At 40.0% G+C, this 23,043-nt stretch overlaps 1 protein-coding gene across 2 annotated transcripts in view; it reads left to right on the top strand.

Annotated features, from left to right (window-relative positions):
- The window catches only part of GRIN2A (glutamate ionotropic receptor NMDA type subunit 2A), a 428,650-nt gene that overhangs the window by 310,336 nt on the left and 95,271 nt on the right, over nucleotides 1-23,043 (top strand). For both annotated transcript variants that reach the window (XM_031658495.1, XM_031658494.1), the window contains exon 6: nucleotides 20,943-21,148. In XM_031658495.1, the coding sequence (XP_031514355.1) occupies nucleotides 20,943-21,148 (206 nt within the window). The remainder of the gene's footprint in view (nucleotides 1-20,942; nucleotides 21,149-23,043) is intronic.

Raw genomic sequence — 23,043 nt, 5'->3', positions numbered from 1 at the left:
TATTTGCTGCAATTTATGAATGCGGCTTGGTGGTTGACAGGTGAGGAAGTGGTAGATTGACTCAGAGTTGGGGGGAGGGTGGGGCCAGGTGGGTGTGACAGGAGGACAAAATGGGAGCAGGAAAATTGTGGGCACGGAAGGAAATCTGTTGCTGTGATAAAGAGATCTGGGCTGTAATAGGGAAGAAATGGAGAGTCACAAATGAGCAGATTGATTGGGAGAAAACAGAGGAGTCCAGAGCCCAGAGGCCAAAACGACATTGGAAAAGAGACATGACAATAGTCCTTAAATTTGAAAGTTACTTGAGCCAGGCGCGGTGGCTCATGCCTATAATCCTAGCACTTTGGGAGGCCGAGGTGGGTGAATTGCCTGAGCTCAGGAGTTTGAGACCAACCTGGGCAACACGGTGAAACCTTATCGCTACTGAAATACAAAAAATTAGCCAGGCATGGCAGTGTGCATCTGTAGTCCCAGCTACTTGGGAGGCTAAGGCAGGAGAATCGCTTGAACCCAGGAAGTGGAGGTTGCAGTGAGTTGAGATCAAGCCACTGCACTTCAGCCTGGGCAACAGAGCGAGACTCCATCTCTACAAAAAAGAAAAATATAGTTATTTGAAGGAACATCAGTTTACCACTCTGCAAAATTGTAATAATATCTCTTTCATCTGTATATGACTCTGTTGTGATGGTCAAGTGAAATGAGAAAATAACCAGCAACTTGTAGCCCATAAAGAGCTATATTAACTCTAGGACTTTTGTATTATTATCCACATAATGACACACAGCTTTCTGGCTAGGATGCGTTTTCCTGTGTGTCTATTATCTGAAATTTCCATCTTTTTTTTCTATGTCTTTTCATTTTTTTCCCCAATATAGCTTCTTAGCCAGGTGAACACTAGCAAGTGTATGCATAAGATCATACCGTTTGACACAAGGATCCAAGAAAGCTTGGGTTACATTTATAGTTATGAAATTAATGGTATGCGTTAATCATGCAGAACCTCAAACTAGCAAATGGAATTAAAAATAATTGCCAGGCCTTTGGATTTATTGGTAGAGTGAAAATAACACCCAGTGGCTTTTGGCAGGGCCTTCTTCTCTGTGCACAGAATTATATTAACAGATGATGTTATTTCTATCCAAAATAGAGAGCAGTAAGTGAAAAGCAGATCTGTCTCCTCTTAGAGCAGGGGAGGAAAATCCAAATACATTTCCTTAGTGTCATTTTGGCATACAAGCCCTGGGCCTGGAATTTTGGTAAAAGCAATGCCTTGCTCTTGCCTGTTCTGGAGTTGTGCCAGTGTCCTCCACTCAACTTACAAGAACATGCACATCGTAGGTGAGAAGGAACCTTGACTAAATACCTTTGGTGGGCCAGACATCTGACTGCTGGTTCACAAACATGAGTTAATGTCATCCTTCTAAGATCCCTGTATATAATAAAACACCTAATCCTGGTTGAGTAGGGACTATGTGACAGATAGTTCAACAAGTGCCTTGCAGTTACTACTTTATTTATTTCCATAAGAATAATATCATGTGATTACTCCTATTATGCCCACATTACATACGAGGAAACTGGTGTCCAAGAAGTAAAGTTAGTCAAGTTCACATAGCTGGTAAGCAGAAGAGCTGGGAATTCAGGTCCAGATGTGACTGACTTCAAAATCCACATCATTTTCAGGGCCTATTACCAGAAGAGATCATTAAAGTTGATAATTGACTGCAAGAAGATCATAGTTATGGTGGTCATATTGGTACCTCTGTGTGTTTACTTGCCTGTTTTATTTATTTATTTAGAGACAGAGTCTTGCTCTGTTGCCCAGGCTGGAGTGCATTGGTGCAATCTGGGCTCATTGCAACCTCTGCCTCCTGGGTTCAAGCGATTCTCATGCCTCAGCCTCCCGAGTAACTGAGATTGTAGGCATGTACCACCACACTAAGCTAATTTTTGTATTTTTAGTAGAGACAGAGTTTTGCCATGTTGCCCAGGCTGGTCTCAAACTGGTCTCAACTGAACCTCCTGCCTCGCCTTCAAAGTGCTGAGATTACATATGTGAGCCACCGCTCCTGGCTAACTTGTTCATTTAATAGGTATTTGTGCATCCATTATGTAAGCAGCCCTGGGCTGGGTGCAAGGGACACAAAGGCAAACAGAACACAGTCCCACCCTCAACGAGTCCGCTAGCGCAGACAGATGAGTGTGCGGGTCTCACAATACCTGGTGAGGTAGGGAAAGGAGAGGCCACCTGCCCAGTTTTATGGGATTGGAGGCTGCTTCCCAGAACAGCTGCCGTCTGTGTTGAGTTCTGAAGGACACATAGGAGAGTGCCAGGCAGAGAGTGGGAAGGGGTTTTCTAGGCAGGGTGAGTAGCATGTTGAAACCTGGCACTGAGAAAAAAGCTCGATGTACTCAGAAGCCTGTCATTAGTTCTGTGTGATTCACAAATTGATGTGGGGCAGGGCTGGAACCAGGAGTTTGTTGTCAAAATGAGGCTGTCATGATTGCAGAGGGATAGGAAGGCCTGGGGAAGAGGCCAGGTCACTTAGACCATGGTCAGGCATTTTCACTTGATTCCAGCTGCAGTGGGGAACCATTAAAAGGCCATAAGCTGGGGAGTAGAAGGGCCAGATATACAGAGATACACAGTGATGGTTTGGGCTAGGCACGGTGGCTTATGCCCGTAATCCCACCACTTTGGGAGGTTGAGGCGGGCAGATCACCTGAGGTCAGGTGTTTGAGGTCAGCGTGGCTAACATGGCAAAACCCCATCTCTACTAAAAATACAAAAATTAGCCGGGTGTGGCAACTACTCGGGAGGCTGCGGCATAAGAATCGCTTGAACCAGGGAGGTGGAGGTAGCATTGAACTGAGATAGTGCCACTGCATTCCAGCCTGGGAGACGGAATAAGACACTGTCTCAAAAAAATAAATAAAAAATAAAGTGGTGGTTTGGGCTGCTGCTTTGAAGATGGGCTGAAGAGCAATCTACCAGAAGCAAGAAGGCCAGGTAAGAAGCTGAGGCATAAATTAGTGAGAGAGGTGAAGGCCTGGATGAGGGTGGTGGCTGTGAATTAGGAAAGAAGTAAAAAATGTTCAAATATTAGAACTATCAAGGCTTGGTGATTGATTTAATATATATGGGGGTGGCAGTAGAGAGATGAATTAGGGGATATTTCCATGGTTGGGATTTCAAGAACTCCTATATGGCAGAGGGGCGATAAACTATTTTTTATGATGGAAGATAAGAGGCTGAGTTCTTCCCTAAGGCTACTGAGTTTGAGGTTTCTTGGAGGCAGTAGAGAAGAAGGGGGGAAAGGCAACAGATCAAGGGCTATCAAAAGAGGTGATAACTGGAGACTGTGGAACAAAAGAGGCCTGAACCTGGATGTCTGGGGGCAAGAGGGAGAGGAAAGACAAGTCAGATGTGTCCAGAGAAAGAGAAACTTGCATTTTGGCAGAGATGAATCAGCCAACGAGGTGGGAAACAGTTGGGTAATGGTAGTGTCATGACAGTCTAGGGCAGAGAGACTCAAGAAAGATGGGAGTAGTCCCATTGTCAAATGCAGAGGAGGGGCTTATGTGCAGTGCACCTATTGGATTTAGTGAAAACCACTGGAGATCTTAGGTCAGTTTGAGAGGCAAGGACAGTGCAGAAGGGAATGTGTCTACAGCCCAAGGGCTGGGATGTGTGTTAGCCTAGAGGAGAGATGTCTCCTTTATTACTGAAAGGGGAGAAGAAAGACGTGTGCAGAGGCAGGTGAGTTTGTGGGTGATGTGGGTTGTCCATAGAGTCTGAAATAAGAGGCAGATTCATCAGCTGGGAGTGGGGCTGGAGCTGGCAGCTTTGCAGTCTTGTGGGCAGGTGTGAAAGTTTGAAATAGTTTCTAGGGAATGGGAGAGATGCAATTAGGAAAAAGAGAAAGATTTTTAGCCAGAGAAGGAGTCCTTAAATTTGAAATGACATTAATCTATGTGGTTATATGATATTCTCCACCTGTACTTGCTGCTTTACAGGTGTGGAAGTGGTGGGATCAACTCAGAGTTGGGGATGGTGGTGCCAGGTGGGTGTGATAGGAAGACAGAGTGGGGGCAGGAAAATTGTGGGTATGACAAGAAATCTGTTGATGTTATGGATAAAGAGGTCTAAGTTGGAATGGGGAAGAAATGAAGGCATGAATGAATAGACTAATTGAGAGAAGATAGAGACCAGGGATGATGCTGGAGAGGAGACATAAGAATAGCTGAATGAGAGCTGTATTTAGAGTCATTTGAGTCAAGCAATTCTAAGTGAATTTCCTTCATGGGAATGGGTGGCTACAGTGGACTGGAGGTTCTAAATTTAGAGTCACTCAAGTCAAGCAGTTCTAAGTGAATTTCACCCATAGGAATGGGTGGCTACAGTGGACTGGAGGTAGTCAGTGGAGAGATGGTCAAAAAACTGGCCTTCAGTTTTATCCAAATGCTCTGACCAGTATGGATGTGTTTATGAAGGACATGACATCAATTACTTGCAAATAAGACAATTTCAAAATATGTGAAGAGTGCTAAGTCCTAGCCACATGTGGATAAAATCATCAATATTATCCCCAGATGTTGAGTCAGAGGGATTCCCAAGGCCAATTTCCAATTTGAACTTAAATGCAACCAAATTCCAATGTGCATAAAGGGATTGTAGCCCAATATCCAAGGGCTTCTTCAATCTTGTCCCACGGTATCCCTTTATTCCTCTTTCCCTCTCTTCTCCTTTATATATTTGTGTTTCTTCCTGTTTGGACAACTTCCTAGTTCACAAACACGTCACTTAAACTCAGCTTCTAAGCTTTTGCATGTGCTGTTCTCTGATCCTACACATCCCTTCTTTCCACTCTGACTTTTCAGGTCCTTTGCAAACTGCAGAACTCCCCTCCATTGCACTGCTTCATGATTTCTTCCTTCCCTCGTCAGATCTGCCTCTCACATGTGAAGCCCTCTGCATTTCTTGCACCTTTCACCCTTTGGCTCTTAGCATTTTCTGTTTTCTTGTACAATTAATTCAGGGGGCATTGTATTTTCTCTTCCTCACTGGTGAGTGGATCCTTTACAGATAAGGACTTAGAGCAGGGATTGGCATAACCGCTAACTCTTTATATAAAGGGCTGGCTAGTAAATATTTTAGGCTTTGTGGGCCATACTCTTTCTATGGCAAGCACTCAACTCTCCTTTTTTAGTGCAAAGGCAAGTGTTGAGGCTATATACAGAAATAAGCATGGCTGTGTTCCAATCAAACTTTATTTATGGATACTCACATTCAAATCTTATGTAATTTTATAATTGTGTCACCAAATATTACTCTTTTCATTTTTTTTCAACAATTTAAAAATGGAAAACCCATTCTTAGCTGGTGGGCTGTGCAGAAACAGCTTGCCCTTGGGCTGTGGTATGCTGACCCCAGGTTTAGAGTCTATTCACTGCTGTGTCACCAGTGTGAGAACAGTTTATGGCACATAGTAGGCACTCCATGAATGAATGAACCAGATGAATGTATGTGATCCAACCCTAAGGAACTGAAAACCTACAGAATAGTGCTGTTTATTGGTTGTAACACTTGGAGAAATCAGGAATCTTGAGATTCTGCTTTTGGCTACAATTTGTGTGAGCTTGAAAGGTTTTGATGTGACATAGCTCATAAGTATCAGAGCTGAACTTGAACTTGGGTCTTCCAACTCCAAATGTATGGTTCTTTTAAACTGCTGTGTTTGGCAGTATATTAATAATTCAGTGGGAAAAGCAATGCTGAGAGGCTGCCTGATTGGTCACCATGATTCTCATTTCTCCCAGTGGCTCCATAGGGCTCTCAAATTGTTGATTACTGTCTGAGATGGGGATAATTGGTTTGGGCGAAATTGGATTGACAGTGGTGGGTCACTTAGGCTTAGTTTTCAAAAATAGCAAGTCTTATCTGTCCCATCCCAAGGGAAACCTCCTCTTCCCCCACTGCTTTAGAATAATCACGTTTTTAACTGGGCAAAGCTGTCATTAAGCTTATTACTGTTTTCTCACTATTAAATCTTCTGTTGGCTTTAGTATTTCAAATGATCCTCTTGTTGGAATACTTTAGATCCCAGACAAGCCTGGAGCAATGTAGTTTTGGGCCAGAGATGAGCAAAGAAAAATGATTGTCAAAATACCATCTCATCTAAGGGAAACTGAAATTCTCATCAGTGTGTATTTCATCATAACGATGGATTTCACCCATCCACAAGGGCTTTGGTTAGCATCCTTGTAATAACTAGCAGGGCCTTAGGCACCAACCCCTTTCATTTGGAAGAAGGAAAATGTCCATCTCAAAAACTTAAATTTATTATTTTGCCCCAGATACAGAAGAACAAATGCCCATCAGAGACCTGCCACCAAGTTCCAGACATTTCAACTCTCACAACCCAACAACTTTTCATAGGCATGGGGGATGAAATGCTGTTCACTGATTGATACCTCCAGATTCTGTAACCTTATTGCAAAACCTCTGCAGACACAGTCAATGAGGTTAACTTTGAATGTTCAGGGCTGAGATCCAAATGGAATTGGCTTTTTACATAATGCTGAGTGAGGAAATCCATGAGCTTTTGACTTGTTAGATCCTTCAAGTCAGGTTTGATGCATTGAAGCCTCATGCTTCCTTAGCCTGCAGTTTAATTACCTGGAACTTATCTCCTTTTATAAACTGTTACACACTCAGCCCCAAATTTTGCCACTTTTCAAGGTTTTCATTTAAAAAAAAACTTGCCATAGAGTAAGAGAAGTCGTATCTATAGTCGTGTTCAGTCATAATTTTCAGGCTGGTAAGAATGAATTGATTATCCCAATAAATAAAAGGCTCTCTCAGCTGTCAGCCCAGGATCAGAGTCTACCTCTCTTGGCCACTTTCTAACTCTTATTGGCAAGTTTGCTGAGGGAACAAGAGCTGCTTAATATCATTCAGGTAAATACTCCCCAAAAGAGCTATTTACTCTGCCAGATTGCAAATGGCATTTCATTTATTTTACAATTGGATGCTATGCTGATCTTTGAAATTTACCCAGAAAAAGTACATTAGAAGGTCAAACAAAAACCTTTATCATATTTCTAAATTGTCTTTATGCAGGTGTTAAAAAATAATAATAGTTATCACTGTTATTGTAATAAAAGACTGGCCTTAGGTCAAGTTCTCATGCAATGTTATGTGTTTAACCTTCCCCAGTCCCAATTCCTGTTTCTGTGATTGTCCCAGTTGCCTTCACATCTCCTCCTAAACTTTTTTTGCAGACCTATATGCATTCTAGTTTTCTCCTCCAAGAAACATCCTCTTAAGAAGTCCAACCAAGTTTATGTTTGGGTTTTGATAATAACAGATGCAGATATAGAAACAGAATTGTGTTGTCTTGGCCAACAATATCTCAAATATAACATGATACAGAAGGAAGATGAAATCCTCTCTTCTAAGGCCCCTTATGTAATGGATGGAGATGACCACAGAGGCAAGGAAGAAGTCCAATCAGCTGCTAGAGCCTTAATGACATTCCTCTTGGTTGAAACCCCCCGAGTACCTAATTGTCACATGGTTCACATTTGACCAGTTGATTTTCTCTCCCTGATGTGCTAATTCTAATTGCTTTTTGGATGTCCGTGTTAGTAGCGGTGAAATTCAGCATCAAGCCTGCAAAGTAGGGCTCACTGCAACTCTGCTGTTAGAGGCATTTTCTGTGGTGGAATTCAGGGTCCTCAGAAGAGTCAATTCATGGGCAAATGGAGGAAGTAAAACTGTCATGCATAAAAGCAAACTGCAAGACCACCTCTGGCTGCTTTCTCCCCACCTCCTGTGCTCCGTATGGAAAGAAAATGTTGCCCCTTCCCAAAGTGGAAGATTGTGTGTATTGGGGCCAGAACCCGGCTTCTCCAGCTCTCAGGACATCACCCTGCTGCATGGTGCGAATTATTAATGCTCTCTTCCCAACTGATCCATGGAACATTCCCTCAGGAAAGCAAACTGCTCGTGTTTGCCTTAATATTTCCCAAAGCAAATAGAATGGCAGCCTTGGAAATATCAGGCAGTGGTAACAGCTCTTGCCCTGAAGTCCAAGCTCAGATTCCAGGTCTTCTCACTCGCTGTTTGATCTTGGGCAAGTCACTTACCTTCCCTGTTTCCCAATTTATAAAACGAGGCTAATAATGGCATTTTTATCAGAGGATTATGAGGGTAAAATAGAAAATGCCCATTGGGGTGATCACAGTACCTCAATAAATGCCAACAATTATACTTGTTAATGATTTAATAATTATCATTACAGCCTATGGAAGACAGACTGATACGGAACTTGCACAATGAAGGACTCCCAAGAGCAAGTTCAAAAAATTAATCCATGATTATGAAAGAGCTCCTTTTTTATTTTTGCTGATTTTTCAAGTCTCTGGCATTATATTACTCCAAGGTAGAACCAAAAGAGAGAGAGAAAACACTATTAACTTTTTAGCTAATTACAAGAACCCATCACTTTTAAGAGCACACAAAGAATTAAAAGTAATGCAAAGAAATAGGACTCCTATCTATCCCCAGGGATCTGGCAACAAAGGAACTCTGGAGGACTGAAGATTATACATGAACTCCTGAAGAAAATGATGGCTCTTTGTTCCAAAGATTTTTCCGCTTTTAAATTTGAGATTGAACAAGCATTCAGCTCTTCCCTTGTTGGCTGAGCCTCAAGAGGAGAATGGAAGCAGAGATGCGGGTTGTTCATGGAAATAACAATCAAAACATGTTTCTATGAATTACCAGATCAGTTCTGGGTTCTAAGACAGTTGATGCTGTTATCCATAAAGATACTAGATTATCTTGAGAGCAGTTATGGGAGGAAAAAAAATCTACTGCTCCAATGTGAGCTGTGTAACAATTAGGCAATTCTGAAATTTCAACTGAGAGGAATTTAATTAAGGCTCTAATAGCTGATTAAACTCATTTAGATCTGCTGGCAATTGCCACTGGTTACATAAGTAACCCAAGAAGAAAGATCTCTATCTTGTTCTTAGGCTGTATTTAATCCCGTTTGTTAGTCCTAGGTCTTCTCGTGGTGCTCCTTAAAATGGGGTCCTTAGACCACTCAGAGCAGAATGACCTAGAACGCTGGTTGAAAAGTCAGGATCCCACACCTTATCCCAGATCTACTGATTCCAACACTTCAGAGATCTGGGAGTCTGCATTCTCAATCAGCTTCCAGGAAAGGTTCTTATTCATGCTAAAGCTTCATAATCCCACCACCTCCAATCGTTGCATTTAAAACAGTGCATTCAGAGGAAACAGGCACTTTACCTCAATATCTGAAAAGCAGTTCTTGGTTTTACTCTGCCGGTAGCCATCCAAGACTCGTGGCAGTGAAGACAGAGCAGGTTTGACCCACACCTGCTCTTTAGCAATTTCTTCATAGAAACTTGTTTGTGCATACCACACAGGGAAAAATTGGGTCCCAAAGTGACGGTTGATTTCAGCAGACTAGTTTTCGTGGATACTCTTTCGATCAGGTATTGGTTTAAAAAAAATCACTGAACTCAACTGCAAAGTCCTCCAGATACAGCATATGTCAACCTAATATCAAGCCACGGTATTGGCTCCAGTATCTTTATTGTTGTTTCCGGGTCAATTACATTTAGATCTGCTTTTGGTTTCAAGCAGCAACCCAAGACACAAAATTACTTACGTGTTAACCTGCGATCAGTTTGTTTGTGTGTCAGATGTGCATGCAGAGGCATGGAAGTGATGCTAATCGATGTTGTTACTTATGCTAAATATGGACAGTAAATCATTTTAAATTTCCCTCACGGCCATTTATCTCATGTCCTTTGGCAGACTTTATATTTCAGGTGGAGAGAAATTGGTCTCCCATTTGCTTTGTTTTTCCTCCTTAACATCATCTTCCTGAAGACTTAATTACTCATGTTTTCTCCAGCTTGGGAGTAAACACGGCTTATTTTCTGAAGTGAAATGTACTCTGAAGGTTTGCAAGCTTGAAGTGTTTGTTTTAAAGGCTGTTTCCCCATGGTTCTGAAACCACCCAATGAATTAACTGGGCCCAGCCAGACTAGAGCACAGGCAGCCTGAACTCTGCTTCTGTTGTTGGTTTTAATAAATCTCCTCTCTGATTTTTAATTTTGCAATTCGTATTGTCTTGTCTCCAAGGAGAGAAGATGAGTAAACAGGCAACTTCTCTTTTTAAACTCTGAATTCTAAGTAAAAATCGATGATATGCTACAGTCAGAATTGAATTCATTTCAGCGGATATTTCTTGAACTGCATCGTGGGTGAGCACTATACTATATCGAACATGGATCACGTGGTTGAGGAAGACTGGCCAGCCTTGACACTCTACAGAACCGTAATTCAAGGCCAACTGGGCCCTTATTCCCCACCCCTACAGCCCATCTCAGTTCTGTTGATTCTACACTTTGAGTTCACACCAGCCTGACCACCATGGTGGTGGTCATCTGTGTCATCCAGATTCCTGCAGCCACCTCCCAGCTCGTCACTCTGCCTTCTGAATCTTCTAGCTAGAAACACTGTCTCTGCACTACATTGAGAAGAAGTGTTTAATCCACTTCTAATTCAGGGAATGATTTCAATAGGTCTTCGATAAATCCTCATCCCCATCCCTTACATATGTCACTTGCCCATAGGATAAAGATAAAACCCCATAACAGGCAACCCACTAACTCCCTTGGTCCTCTTTTTTTTTTTTTTTTTTTTTTTTGAGAGACTCTTGCTCTGTCACCCAGGCTGGAGTGCAGTGGCGCAATCTCGGCTCACTGCAACCTCTGCCTCCTGGGTTCAAGTGATTCTCATGCCCCAGCCTCCCAAGTAGCTGGGATTACAGACCCACGCCTGGCTAATTTTTGTATTTTTAGTACAGATGGGACTCCTGACCTCAAGGGATCCGCTGACCTCAGCTTCCCAAAGTACTGGGATTACAGGCGCGAGCCACCACACCTGGCCTGTTTCATATTTGGAAGCCACTTCCTGTTAGAAGCATTTTTTGATTCCCTTCCAGATTAGTAAGCTGTATTCTTCAACAGCATCCTGTGCTTGCTGCCGGCATAGCATTTTTCTCACTTCATTGCTATTGAGCTTTGACATCTCTCCACCCAGACTGAAAACTCTAGGGATAGGATAGTCCTCTCTGAGGACTGTTCACCACTGTAGCCCCAGGGCTTCCAGCAGTGCTCTGCACAATGGAAAGCTCTGAAGGCATGTGGGCTTATGAATACACAAGTGAGGGGAAAGTGTGTTCTAAAGGCAAAGAAAATGCGAAAATGAATTCCAGATGGAGAATTAGGTTCCATGGGAGTATTGGCATTTGAGCTAGGCCTGAAAAGAGTGGGTAGGATTTCAGTAGGGGGAGATAATAAGGAGAAGAATTCCAGGCAGAAGAAATAGTGTAGGCATAGGCAGGAAAGTGGGTGTCGTTCAGGGTGTGTTTTGTGAAAAGTGTATGCATCATTGTAGCTTCATATTCTGTGTGTGTGTGTGTGTGTGTGTGTGTATGTAAAGGTTTGAGTGTATGTGTTTGTGTTAGGTATGTATTTGTAGTTGTGCGTGTGGGTGTGAGTGTATATGTGTATAATGTGAGTGTAGGTAGGCATGAGTGTACCTGTATATAAGTGTGCTTTTATGTAGAGGTTTATGTATAGATGTATAGGAATATGTATACATACATGTGTAGGTGTGGTGATGGTATTGCTTGAGTTCTTATAATAGTAAAAATTGACATTCACTGGACACTTATGTATTAGACACTTATGTATGCACCATATTTAGTGCTATTTTAATTCAAATAAACTCCCTATACACAAGAGGAAGTTAGGGAAATACTTTTTATCTCTATTATGAATTTTTCCGTGTTTAATTGTGAATATGTGTAGGTATAAGTGTGTGTGCAAAGGCAGGTGTGTGTGTGTTTTAGTGTGATGTGTGTGTGAGAGAATGAGAGAGAAAGTGAGAAAAAGAGAATAGTGAGGTTGATTGGACCTCTATTATAGAGGAGTTTTTACTTTACAGGGCAGTCTGGATTTGGTTTTGTGGGCAGCATGAGACATGGAGGGACTTGAGCACGGAGTAGATCTATGATTTTGGTGTTTAGATATTTGTTTTTAGGGGGTGGATTCAGAGACCAGGAGACCTGTGATGAGGTTATTTTAATTGTCTCTTCTAAGCATTTCATAAATAGCTCAAATAAGATCAAACGCTCAGATCTCTTTGAAAGAGCCACACACATCTATTAACCTAATTTCTTCCAGCCTTTTGCAGCCTCAGCAACATCCCTCTGAATTTATCCGGACATAAGAGGTGTATATTAACTTGAGACATACAATTTCTGGAGATGAAATTGTCTCTGCTCTGAGAACATATTGGCTGAACATTTTGATAAGTAATCACTGTCCTTTAAAAAAAAAAACTCTTTCTAGGAGCTGAAGAGCAATTAGCTTCCTAAAAGCACTGTATTTAAATTTTATTAGTAAGAATAAAAAATCATTACAAAGTTAATCTACCCTTTTTACATTTCTTTTAGCAAAATCACTTTTCTCCATCAGAGGTCAATATTTTTTGTCTTCACAACGTCAGTATATTTCTGCAAACACTCAACGACTTCACCAAAATTCAGTTTATTTTAAAGGTAAAGATTTTTTTTCTCCTCCCACACAACCTATTTTGTTGAATTGAGAACTGTTTTTAAGTACCAAAAAAATTCATAATAGAGATAAAAAAGTATGTCCCTAACTTCGTCTTCTGTATAGGGAGTTTATTAGAATTAAGATAGCATTAAGAATGGTGCCTGATACATAATAAGTGCCTAGTGAATGTCAATTTTTACTGTTATTATAAGAACTCAAGCAATGCCATCCCCACTTTATCGCTATCTTCTCTCAATTTCTTAGCTCAGTATTCATTTTCTGATAAGTTGTTCTGTCATGACTGCCCTGTTCTAATAGTTCCAGCAAAAGTCCCAGGCAAAACTCTCATTGGCTTAGCTTAGGTCACATGCACATTCCTGAGCCAATCAGTGTACTGATTTGCCAAATAAAGGACACGTGCCTATTCATGAAATTGGGGCAGCATCTCTCCAAGGGAAAATCAATATGCTGTAACCAAAAATCTGATAAATGAATGACAGATAGGCAAAACAGCATAAGGCTATTGCGGAACCCTTGGGGGAAATGTGGAGAAAAGCGTGATTTATGGCTAAAACTACTGACGTGGTAAAAACTGTCTAAAGTAAACTAAAGTTAGTATCAAGAACAGCTCTTATGAAGTTAAAACATGAAATAATCTAAATTCCACTCTAAAATTGTTTCTCCATTGATTTAAACAATGACAAAATAGCAATATATAGCACATAGTGTTGGGCATTTCTCTGTGGGCTTTACATACATTCACTAATTTAGTTCTCTCAGCAATCCTGTGAATTATGCTATTAATATCATCCCACTTTTCAGATGATGAAACTGAGGCAAATAGATATTAAGCAGTTGGCCCAAGTGGCACAGCTCATAGTACAGCTGGGATTTGAAGCCAGAGTAGCCGGCTGCAAAGCTTAAACTCCTGGCAAATTTGCTACTCTATGTCTGAGAACATATTTGCTGTTTTTTAAAAACTCTCCCTTTTGAATTCAAAAACAGTTTTTGAATAAACTTTTTAGGTTAGACTAGTTTTATATTTACGGAAAACTTGCAAAGATAGTCGAGTGACTTCTCACATACCTAATGCCTAGTTTCTCTGATCATTAACACCTGACATTAGTATGATATGTTTGTCACAATGAGTCAATTCATATATTACTGTTAACTAAAACCCATGCTTTATTCAGATTTCCTTAGTTTTCATCTAATCTTCTTTTTCTGTTCCATCCTGATAGTGGATCCAGGATCCTATATGACATGTAACTGTAATATTGTCTTAGGCTCCTCTTGTCTAGTATGCTTTCTTAGACTTTGACAATTTGGAGGAGTACTGGTCAGATATCTTCTAGAATACCCCAACACTGGAATTTTTCTGATAGTTTTCTTATAATTACACTGAGGTTATAAGACCACACAGGTAGACCACCATGCTATTATCACCACATCATATTAAAGATATGTACTATTAGAATGATTTATCATTGTCAATATTGGCTTTGACCATTGGGCTGACATCACGGTATCTGTCACATTTCTGCATTGTAAAGTTAGTCTTTTTTTTGTTCAGCAGAAAATTCTAGCTGCATTTTTTCACTGACTTAAAAATGAGTCCTGGGTTCAAATCCTGGTTCTACCACTCTCAAACTATATGAATTGGACAATTGCTTAAACCCAAGGCCTCAGTTCCCTCATCTATGAAGTGGAGATAATAAAAGTAGCATGTTATTCATGGGTCTACTTTTAGGATTACAGAAATTATTAAAGCTTTCAGAAGAGTAGAAACAGAAAGACTTATTTTTATCATCTCATGTAATCTTTATAACAACTCTGTGACCTTGTTGTAACCTTTAAAATATGAAGAAACTAAATATCAAAAAAGGGAGGTAGTGATTAAGCAGTGCTCTAGAGGTTTTCACTGAATGAGTTTAAATTCTTACTGTGACCCTTATGATCTGACCTGAGCAAGAAACATAATATTTTTAAGTCCCAGTTTCCTCATCATGCAATCATACAGTTGCCTGGAGGATTGAGTCATATAATGAATGAAAAACCCTTAGCACTGCTCCTGGAAACACATAGTAAAGCCCTAATCAATGTTAACAATGGACTTTTGTCATTGTCCACTGTGCCCCAGCTAGGAATGGACAAGTCAGGATTTGAACTCATGCCCTTCTTCAGAGAATGAGGAAGAGCCAGCTTTGAGAAAAGCCTCAGATTTTAGTACCCCGGTTTTTGTTTTTGTTTTGTTGTTGTTGTTGTTGTTTGTTTTTTGTTTTGCAGCATGGAGAATTACTGTCCAAGAGGGCTCTGTTGACCATGTTTCTCTTTCCTCAGTCTTCTAACTGGTTCTCAGAACCATCCTGCCATTTTTTTGTAGAGATAGCTTGCCATTTGGCTGTTTTCTGCTGTCCTTTCACCCTGGGTGCAAGACTGCCCTAATATATGGTTGCCATCCAGAATTAAACATCAAGCGAGGAGTGTTACCTTTGTCCCTCTTCTAATTATGTACTCATTACCCTGATCTCAAATGAGGAAGGATTTGGGAGGGCAGCTTATCCTTGCATTTTACATAGAGTGCTAGACCTGAAAGACCTTAGAGATTATGTAATTCAAACCCACTCCCCTCATTTCTGTTACAGTGAGGAGAATGAGACACAATCAGTGAGGTCAAAAGTCAAGGGAATGCCATAGAAGAAACTCAGATCTCCTTTTGTCAATTAGTTCTTCTGCTACGGAAGCTCATTTTCCTGAAGATAAGTTTAACAAATATTGAATTAATGATAATAGTGCCACGTATGGAGAACTTCCTGTGTGCCAGGAACTGTGCTTCAGAGATGTTTGTTGTCATTATCTTACAAGTAAGCCTCATAACAGCATATGAAATGGAAGTGTTGTTTTTATTTGGTGATCGAGTGAACTGAGGTTCAAAAGGATTATGTGGCTTGTTCAAGGTCACATGGCTAAAGCAATGACACGATTTGAACCTGTTCATCTGTCTGATCTCTAAGCCTGTGGTATTAATTATTCTGAACTCTCTTATCCTCTGCCATGTAAAGGAGAGAAGAGAGGGGTTCTGTAGCAATGAAGTTGATTCCTGAAAAGTCAATGGGATCCATATGTGCATATACATGTACATGTATACAACACACACACACACACACACACACACAAGTGTGCTTGCCTATCCTGGTTGTGTATAAATCTAACCAGAAGTTTGGCAAGGTGTCCTGGAACTTCATTTTCCCTCCAAGCTCCAAAAATAGGAGCACGTGATTGACAATGACTGTATGATTTCACTTGCTCTGATGCATTGAAACCTTACTCCTGGAAGCACTGCTGGAGGAAATGGATTGAAACCTTACTCCTGGAAGCACTGCTGGAGGAAATGTGCAACCCTGGCTCACTCTTCAGAATAGCTTATGTGGGTCAGGACTGCTGATCTAAAGTTACAGACTCAGCTGACTGTGGTGTTCACTTTTATGGAGGGGATTGGGAACAGGAAAAAGGTCTAGTTTAGAGAATAGCAAAAGTCACCATCAGTTCCAAGGTGGGAGCAGAGAAATTGTTGGCTGCCATCTTCAGAGTGCACAGGGTTCTTCCATTTTGGATATAACTTCTAAATAAAGGCACTTGGAGCATACATACTCCATGCCACTGTGAAATGGAGACAAGCAGAGACAATATGACAATTGAAACTGAGGTCTTCAGGATTTAACCCATTGGTTCTTACTTTCTCCCTGAATACATCAGAGTGACTGGAGTCCCTTTTTAAATGGTGTTAGGATGATGATATTTGCTTTCTCTGGGGACATTTAATACTCAGAGGCTATTCAGACAGCTGCCTTCAATGGCTCTAGGTCTGGGGGGCTGAAGTTGCAGTAAGAGCAAGGGAGAGAATACACGTCCTTGATACTTCCATATTTTGCCTAGGGTACAGGATTCCAAAGCTGAGGCACATATGGACACATTAATCATTCTAACATTTTCTGACTCATACACATTTGAAAAATACAGGCTGCGTGTTTATTCACTCCACCAAAAACTACCCATTAAGTTCCTCCATGTGGCATTCCCTGAGTTAGAAGCTGTGGACATAGAAACCAATCATTATGCATATAAAATTCCTACTAGGCTGGGAAATCATAGTCTCATAAGTAAAACATATACATAAACACATAGATTGTTGTAGATTATTGAGGTATAACATTGTGAAGCAAATGAGGTTTAGATATTTAAATCAAATTAAGGATTTATGAATAAATTATATGATGTGGGTTTCTTTGCTGTAATATGGAAGGAGTGAGTGGGAGTATAAATGAAACAAGATTGGTCTTGAGTACTAATTATTGAAGCTGGATATTGGGAATATGGAGGTTCATTATATGATTCTACTCTTGTATACATTTAAACATTTCCATAATAAAAAAAATTGGAGTAGGCAAAGAAGCTTCCACCTTCAGGCAGGTTATATATGGACATATATCCATGGTAACTTCTATAAATCTTTTTCCATTCTGACCATTGAACTAGATTGACTCTTAGTCCATTTGGGTTTCTATAACAGAATACCATAGACTGAGTGGCTTATAAACCACAGAAACTTGTTTCTCATGCTTCTGGAGACTGGAAGTCCAAATCAAGGTGCCAGCAGATTTAGTGTCTGGTGAGAGCTGCGTCCTGGTTCATAGACAGCAGTCGTCTTGTTGCATCCTCACATGGTGGAAAAGGCAATGGGTCTCTCTGGGGCCTTTCATAAAAGCACTAATACCATTCATGAGGGCTCCACCTTCATGACCTAATCACCTCCCAAAGACCCCTCCCCCTAACAGCACCACATTAGGGGTTAGGATTTCAACCTATGAATTTTGGAGGAGCACAAACATTCAGTCTATAGCAAACCCTTATGGCAAATCCCAACTTCTTCACTTGATCTTAGCCAAAAGGCCGAGAAGCGATAAATCCCAACTTCTTAATAGAGCCTACAAGGCTTTGCATCTTCTGGTCTCCACCTATCTGAAGTGCTCTTTCTTTCTCTGCTCCTCCACAATTCCTTCCCACAACTGCCATGGTCCAATTCATTCTGAATTTCCAATTTCAACTTAAGTGTCACCTCCTCAGGGAAGACGTCTCTGATATCTTTTCTCCTATATGCTTTCTTAGACCCGTGTTTCATTTCTTCCTCCCAGTTTGTATGAACATATGTTTTTGTGTAATCATTTGACTCATGTGTCTTCTCAATTAGCACAAAAATTTCATGCAAGCAAACGTTTTATCACTTAAGTTACAGTATTCTCAGTGTCTAGCTCAGTGCTTGGAACCTAGTAACCACTCAACACATATTTATGGAATGAATGACTCTGCTAAACCTGTCTACAAACACTGGACTCAGTTATAGTCCCTTGTAAATAGGAATATGGGCAGGGAAAGTGAAGAATGTCTGTTCTCCTTTATGTGGTATATACAATTTAGTAGTTGAGATTTTTGGTGTTTGCAGTGGGGTGCTGAGGGGCCTATCAGATCAGAGAAGAAGGTAAGAGCTCTTAGGATCTAAGGCAACGTTGACACAGCAGTTTCAGCTCCTGATCGAGTTCTCTCCACCTACCACTCACCTTCAACCTCCTTGGCTGACCCACGGATACTTTACTTGGATGTGTCAGGAATGGGGAGTAGAACTTGGAGAAGATTTAGGAAGTTATTGCACTCTTGGCGCTAATAAACCTTTTCAACTTTCCTTGAGTCAACGTTAGACTGAAACATTTGCCTGACTCCCATGGTGTGGGGGTTGTGATGTGGTCAATGACATCATCAAAGATTCTGCTAGCCTTTGCCTTAATTTACATTATCTTGAGACTTTAAGAAACATGTCTGCAAGGAAGGAAGAGTGTTGGAGCTATAATGTGGTTCCTGCAGCTCAATTCACAGAAGCACTATGTACATAGTGAGAAAGCACCTTTGGGTTCAGAAAGAAGCCCCATGATATAACTCTGGTTCCACCACTTACTTGTTGTGTGAGTTTGTGCAAGTCACATAACCTCTCTGTATTTCAGTTTCCTGAACTATGAAGTTGGAATAATAATGCTTACCATGTAGAATTTGTAGGAATTAAACTAAGTGGTGATATTGGCACATTTCCTGACTATACAGAAGTGCTAAAAAGTTATGTCATTAAAATTATAATATTAAAACACTATGGTGGAGGTACGTGCAAAGTTCTATATTACTAGGGAAGCAGGAATGATTTTACAGATAAGGTGATAGTTCAGCTATATCTTAAATGCTAACGACAACAGCAATAGTAAAATAATAGCCACCATGTGTGTTACATGCCATGTCAGGTTCTGTGCTCTATATTTTTGGTACTTTTTGGGTCATTCAAACCTTACTGCAGTCCTTAAGGTCATACCCTGTTGCTCTTTTCATTTTACAAATGCAGAAAGTAAAGCTCAGAGAGGTTGAATGACTTTCCCAAGGCTACTCAGCTAGTGGATGAAGCCAGGATTTACACCTAGTTCTGTTCGACTTCAAAAGCCATTCTCTTACCCACTGAACTCTCCAACTTCTCTTGAAGGTTGTGTTTGAGACTTCCAAGGCAAATGGAAAGAAAAGGGATTGGTATAATATGTTCCAAAAGGGAAAACTTGTATATTTCTTTGTCTATTTGCATATTTTAGTATTTTTGCTTTGATCTATGTCATACAACTGACTGACAGTTCCAAGAAGGCAAAAGCCATTCTGTTTTAGCCATCATTATTCCCAGGCTGGCACTGGGACATAGTAGGTCTTCAATAAATCTATGTCGCATGAATGAAGAATTTGATGGGTTTAACATTCTCCCCAGCCTGTTACATATCATAGCATGAATAAATGAACAATGTGTATGTGTTTAACCAAATTGCTGTACTTGCCATCCTATCTTAAAAAGAAATGTATCAGCAATGCTGGACAATTTTGTAATTAGCCACAGGAAATGCTTCTTCACAGCCAGCAAACATTTTCCAGCCCATATGATGAGGTAATCTTAGAGAGCACTGATTCTCTTCTCTCCTCCCACCCTATCACCTCTCCTGGTGTCCGGCATGTTTGAATTCTCTTTAAGGGCTTGAGATTCATTTCTGGTGACACTTAAACGTTACAGGAGGAGAGGTGAGTGGGTCATGTCAACACAGACAAGCCTGGATTTGGCACTTAGCTTTTCAGACGAGGTGTTTTCCTCCAGGCTGGTATTACACATAAAGCGGTGACCTGTGGTGTCAAGCAATCGCGTGTGGGAGCAGGAGGAGAAGGGAGAAAGAGCAGCGCGGGGGCAGCTTCCTCCCGGCGTGTATGTGAATAGTGCCAATAAGCTGTCAAATAAAATTAAGGTTCAAAATATACAGCCTTCAATTTGATTGCACTAAGATGCCGACTGCTGCTCCGAGGGAATACAATCGATTCTATTTTGACAGGTCTTGATGTACGCTAAGCAGTAACAGTCTCCCCTCTGTGCAGGATTAATAAAAGTTCACCTTAATTTGCAACGTAAATAGAACCGTATCTAGGGTCAAAACGATGCTTTCAATTTCCCCACCTGCTCCATCTCTCCCGTGTGTTATCTCAGTCCTCCTCCTCTTCTTTTCACTCTCCAGCTTCATCTTCCTCTCCCTTTTTCTCTTTCTCTTCATCTTAGTACCTTTTTTATTTCTTTCTCCTTTTCACTTTCTTTTCTTTATACTTAAAAACAATATGGAGTCCCTATGATGTGCCAAGCACTGTGCTTTTGCCTTTCATGCATTGCCTTATTGAATTCCCATGGCATTCTTAAGAAATAGGGGGAGTCGTGTTCGTTATACAGATGAGAAAACAGAAGATCTTAGGATTAAGAGCTTGCCTAGAGTTGTACAGCTAGTAAGTGGTACAGCTGGAGAATCAAACCCAGACCTCTCTGATTCTAAAAGTCTGTGCTGTTTCCTTGCCGTCCGTGGTCCTGAACTCTGGCAGAACGTTACAACCACCTGCGGGGCTCTAAAGGTATCAGTGCCTGGGCACCGCCTCCCAAGATGCAGTTTGATTCCTCTGGGGATGAGGGGAGCTGGAAGTGAGAACTGCCCCATATTCTGTTTTCTCTTTATGCCTGTTTGTCTTAGCACAGAAGTAGATGCATATGTTGAGGTATGAGGCAGAAAGACCCTTGAAACGGATGGATGTCTCCGGCAGGGAAAGGATTTGCCTCCCCAGAAATCAGCGGCGGAAGAAAGCACAGCTGTGTCTTTGTGTTTGTGCTGCAGGTGGGCAAGTGGGAGAACCAGACGCTGAGCCTGAGGCACGCCGTGTGGCCCAGGTACAAGTCCTTCTCCGACTGTGAGCCGGATGACAACCATCTCAGCATCGTCACCCTGGAGGAGGCCCCGTTCGTCATCGTGGAAGATATAGACCCCCTGACCGAGACGTGTGTGAGGAACACTGTGCCGTGTCGGAAGTTCGTCAAAATCAAGTGAGTGGCAGGGATGCTGTCGCCTGAATGTGCCCAACCCTTTGAAATAGCTTGGATCATCGATAGTAACAATATCTGTACTTGAATCATAAAATGTCATAGAAAATACACTCCATAATAGTAGGTATAATACAATAATCAATTTTAAAAAGACTTAGATAAATTCCTGGAGATGTGCCAAACTTGCATTCATTTAATTCCACCAGCAATATGAGGTGGGTAGTTTTGCCCGTTGTAAATATAATAAAACCAACTTATGGGAAGATTAAGAAACATGTTCAAAGCCATCTAGCTAGGAAATGGAAGAGGTAGGACTCAAACAGTGGTCCAACTGACTCCACAGACATGTTTTTAACCCTTATGTTGAATCGATCCTCCCCTTCAGTATTTCTAGTTTAATTTAATTTATTCATTTATTTATTTTTGAAGAAACATATTCAAAAAATATCTTTATATTTTTAATATAGAAAACATATTTATGTATTAAAATAGAAATATGTTTATATATTAAATATATGAGATTATATATTTTATATATTTAAAATATATAAAACATCATATATTTTATGTATTAAAATATAAAATATATTTTTATGTATTAAAATATAAAACATTTTATGTATTAAAATATATAAAATATATTTTTATATATTTAAAATATATTTTTTTACTTCAAATATATGTAAAACATATTTTATACATTAAAAGATATAGTACATTGTATTTTTTATATATTAAAATATATATAGCTGGACACAGTGATGCACGTCTATAATCTCAGCAGTTTGGGAGGCCAGGCTGGGCAGATTACTTGAGGTCAGGAGTTGAAGCCAGCCTAGGCAACATGGCTAAACCCTGTCTTTGTTAAAAATACAAAAACTTGCCAGGTATGGTGGTAGCCACCTGTGATCCCAGCTACTCAGGAGGCTGAAGCATGAGAATCACTTGAATCTGGGAGGTGGAGGTTGCGATAAGTCGAGATGGAGCCACTACACTCCAGCCTAGGTGACAGAGCGAGACTCTGACTCAAAAATAAATGAAGAAATGAAAATAGAAATATATAAAACATTATACATTTTTACATATTGAAATATATAAAGCATATATTTTTATATATTTTATATATAAACTATTTTATATATAAACTACTATGTATATATAAACTACTATATAAAATATATAAATATACTACGTAGTTTATATATAAAATATATAAAACATTATATATAAACATTATATATAAAATACATTTATAAATTATATAAAACATTATATATAAAATACATTTTATATAAAATACATAGTTTGTATATAAACTACATAGTTTATATGTTAAAATATAAACATATTTTCATATATTAAAAATATGGAAACCAATATATTTTTATATATTAAACGTATATAAAACATACATTTTTGTTAAAATATATAAAACATATTTTTATGTTAAAAATATATAAAACATTTTTATGTTAAAAATGTATAAAACATATTTTTTATGTTAAAAATGTATAAAACATTTTTGTATGTTAAAAATGTATAAAACATATTTTTATATGTTAAAATATATAAAACATATTTTATATGTTGAAAATGTATAAAACATTATATATTTTTGTATGTCAAAAATATATAAAACTTTTTTTTAATATATAATGACAGGATCTTGCTCTGTCCCCCAGGGTGGAGTGCAGTGGTATGATCACAGCTCACTGCGTTCTTGAACTCCTGGGCTCAAGCGATCCTCTCACCCCAGCCTCCTGAATAGCTGAGACTACAGGCCTGCGCCACCAAGTCTGGATCATTTTTTAATTAATTTTTGTTAGAGACAGGGGTCTTGCTGTGTTACTAAGGCTGGTCTCAAGCTCCTGACCTTAAGTGATCCTCGTGCCTTG

The sequence above is a fragment of the Papio anubis genome, chromosome 18 (genome assembly GCF_008728515.1).
Source record: "Papio anubis isolate 15944 chromosome 18, Panubis1.0, whole genome shotgun sequence".
In the NCBI taxonomy this organism is placed as follows: Eukaryota; Metazoa; Chordata; class Mammalia; order Primates; family Cercopithecidae; genus Papio; species Papio anubis.
Note: the sequence above shows the minus strand (reverse complement) of the source record. Positions and strands in the feature narration are given on the sequence as shown.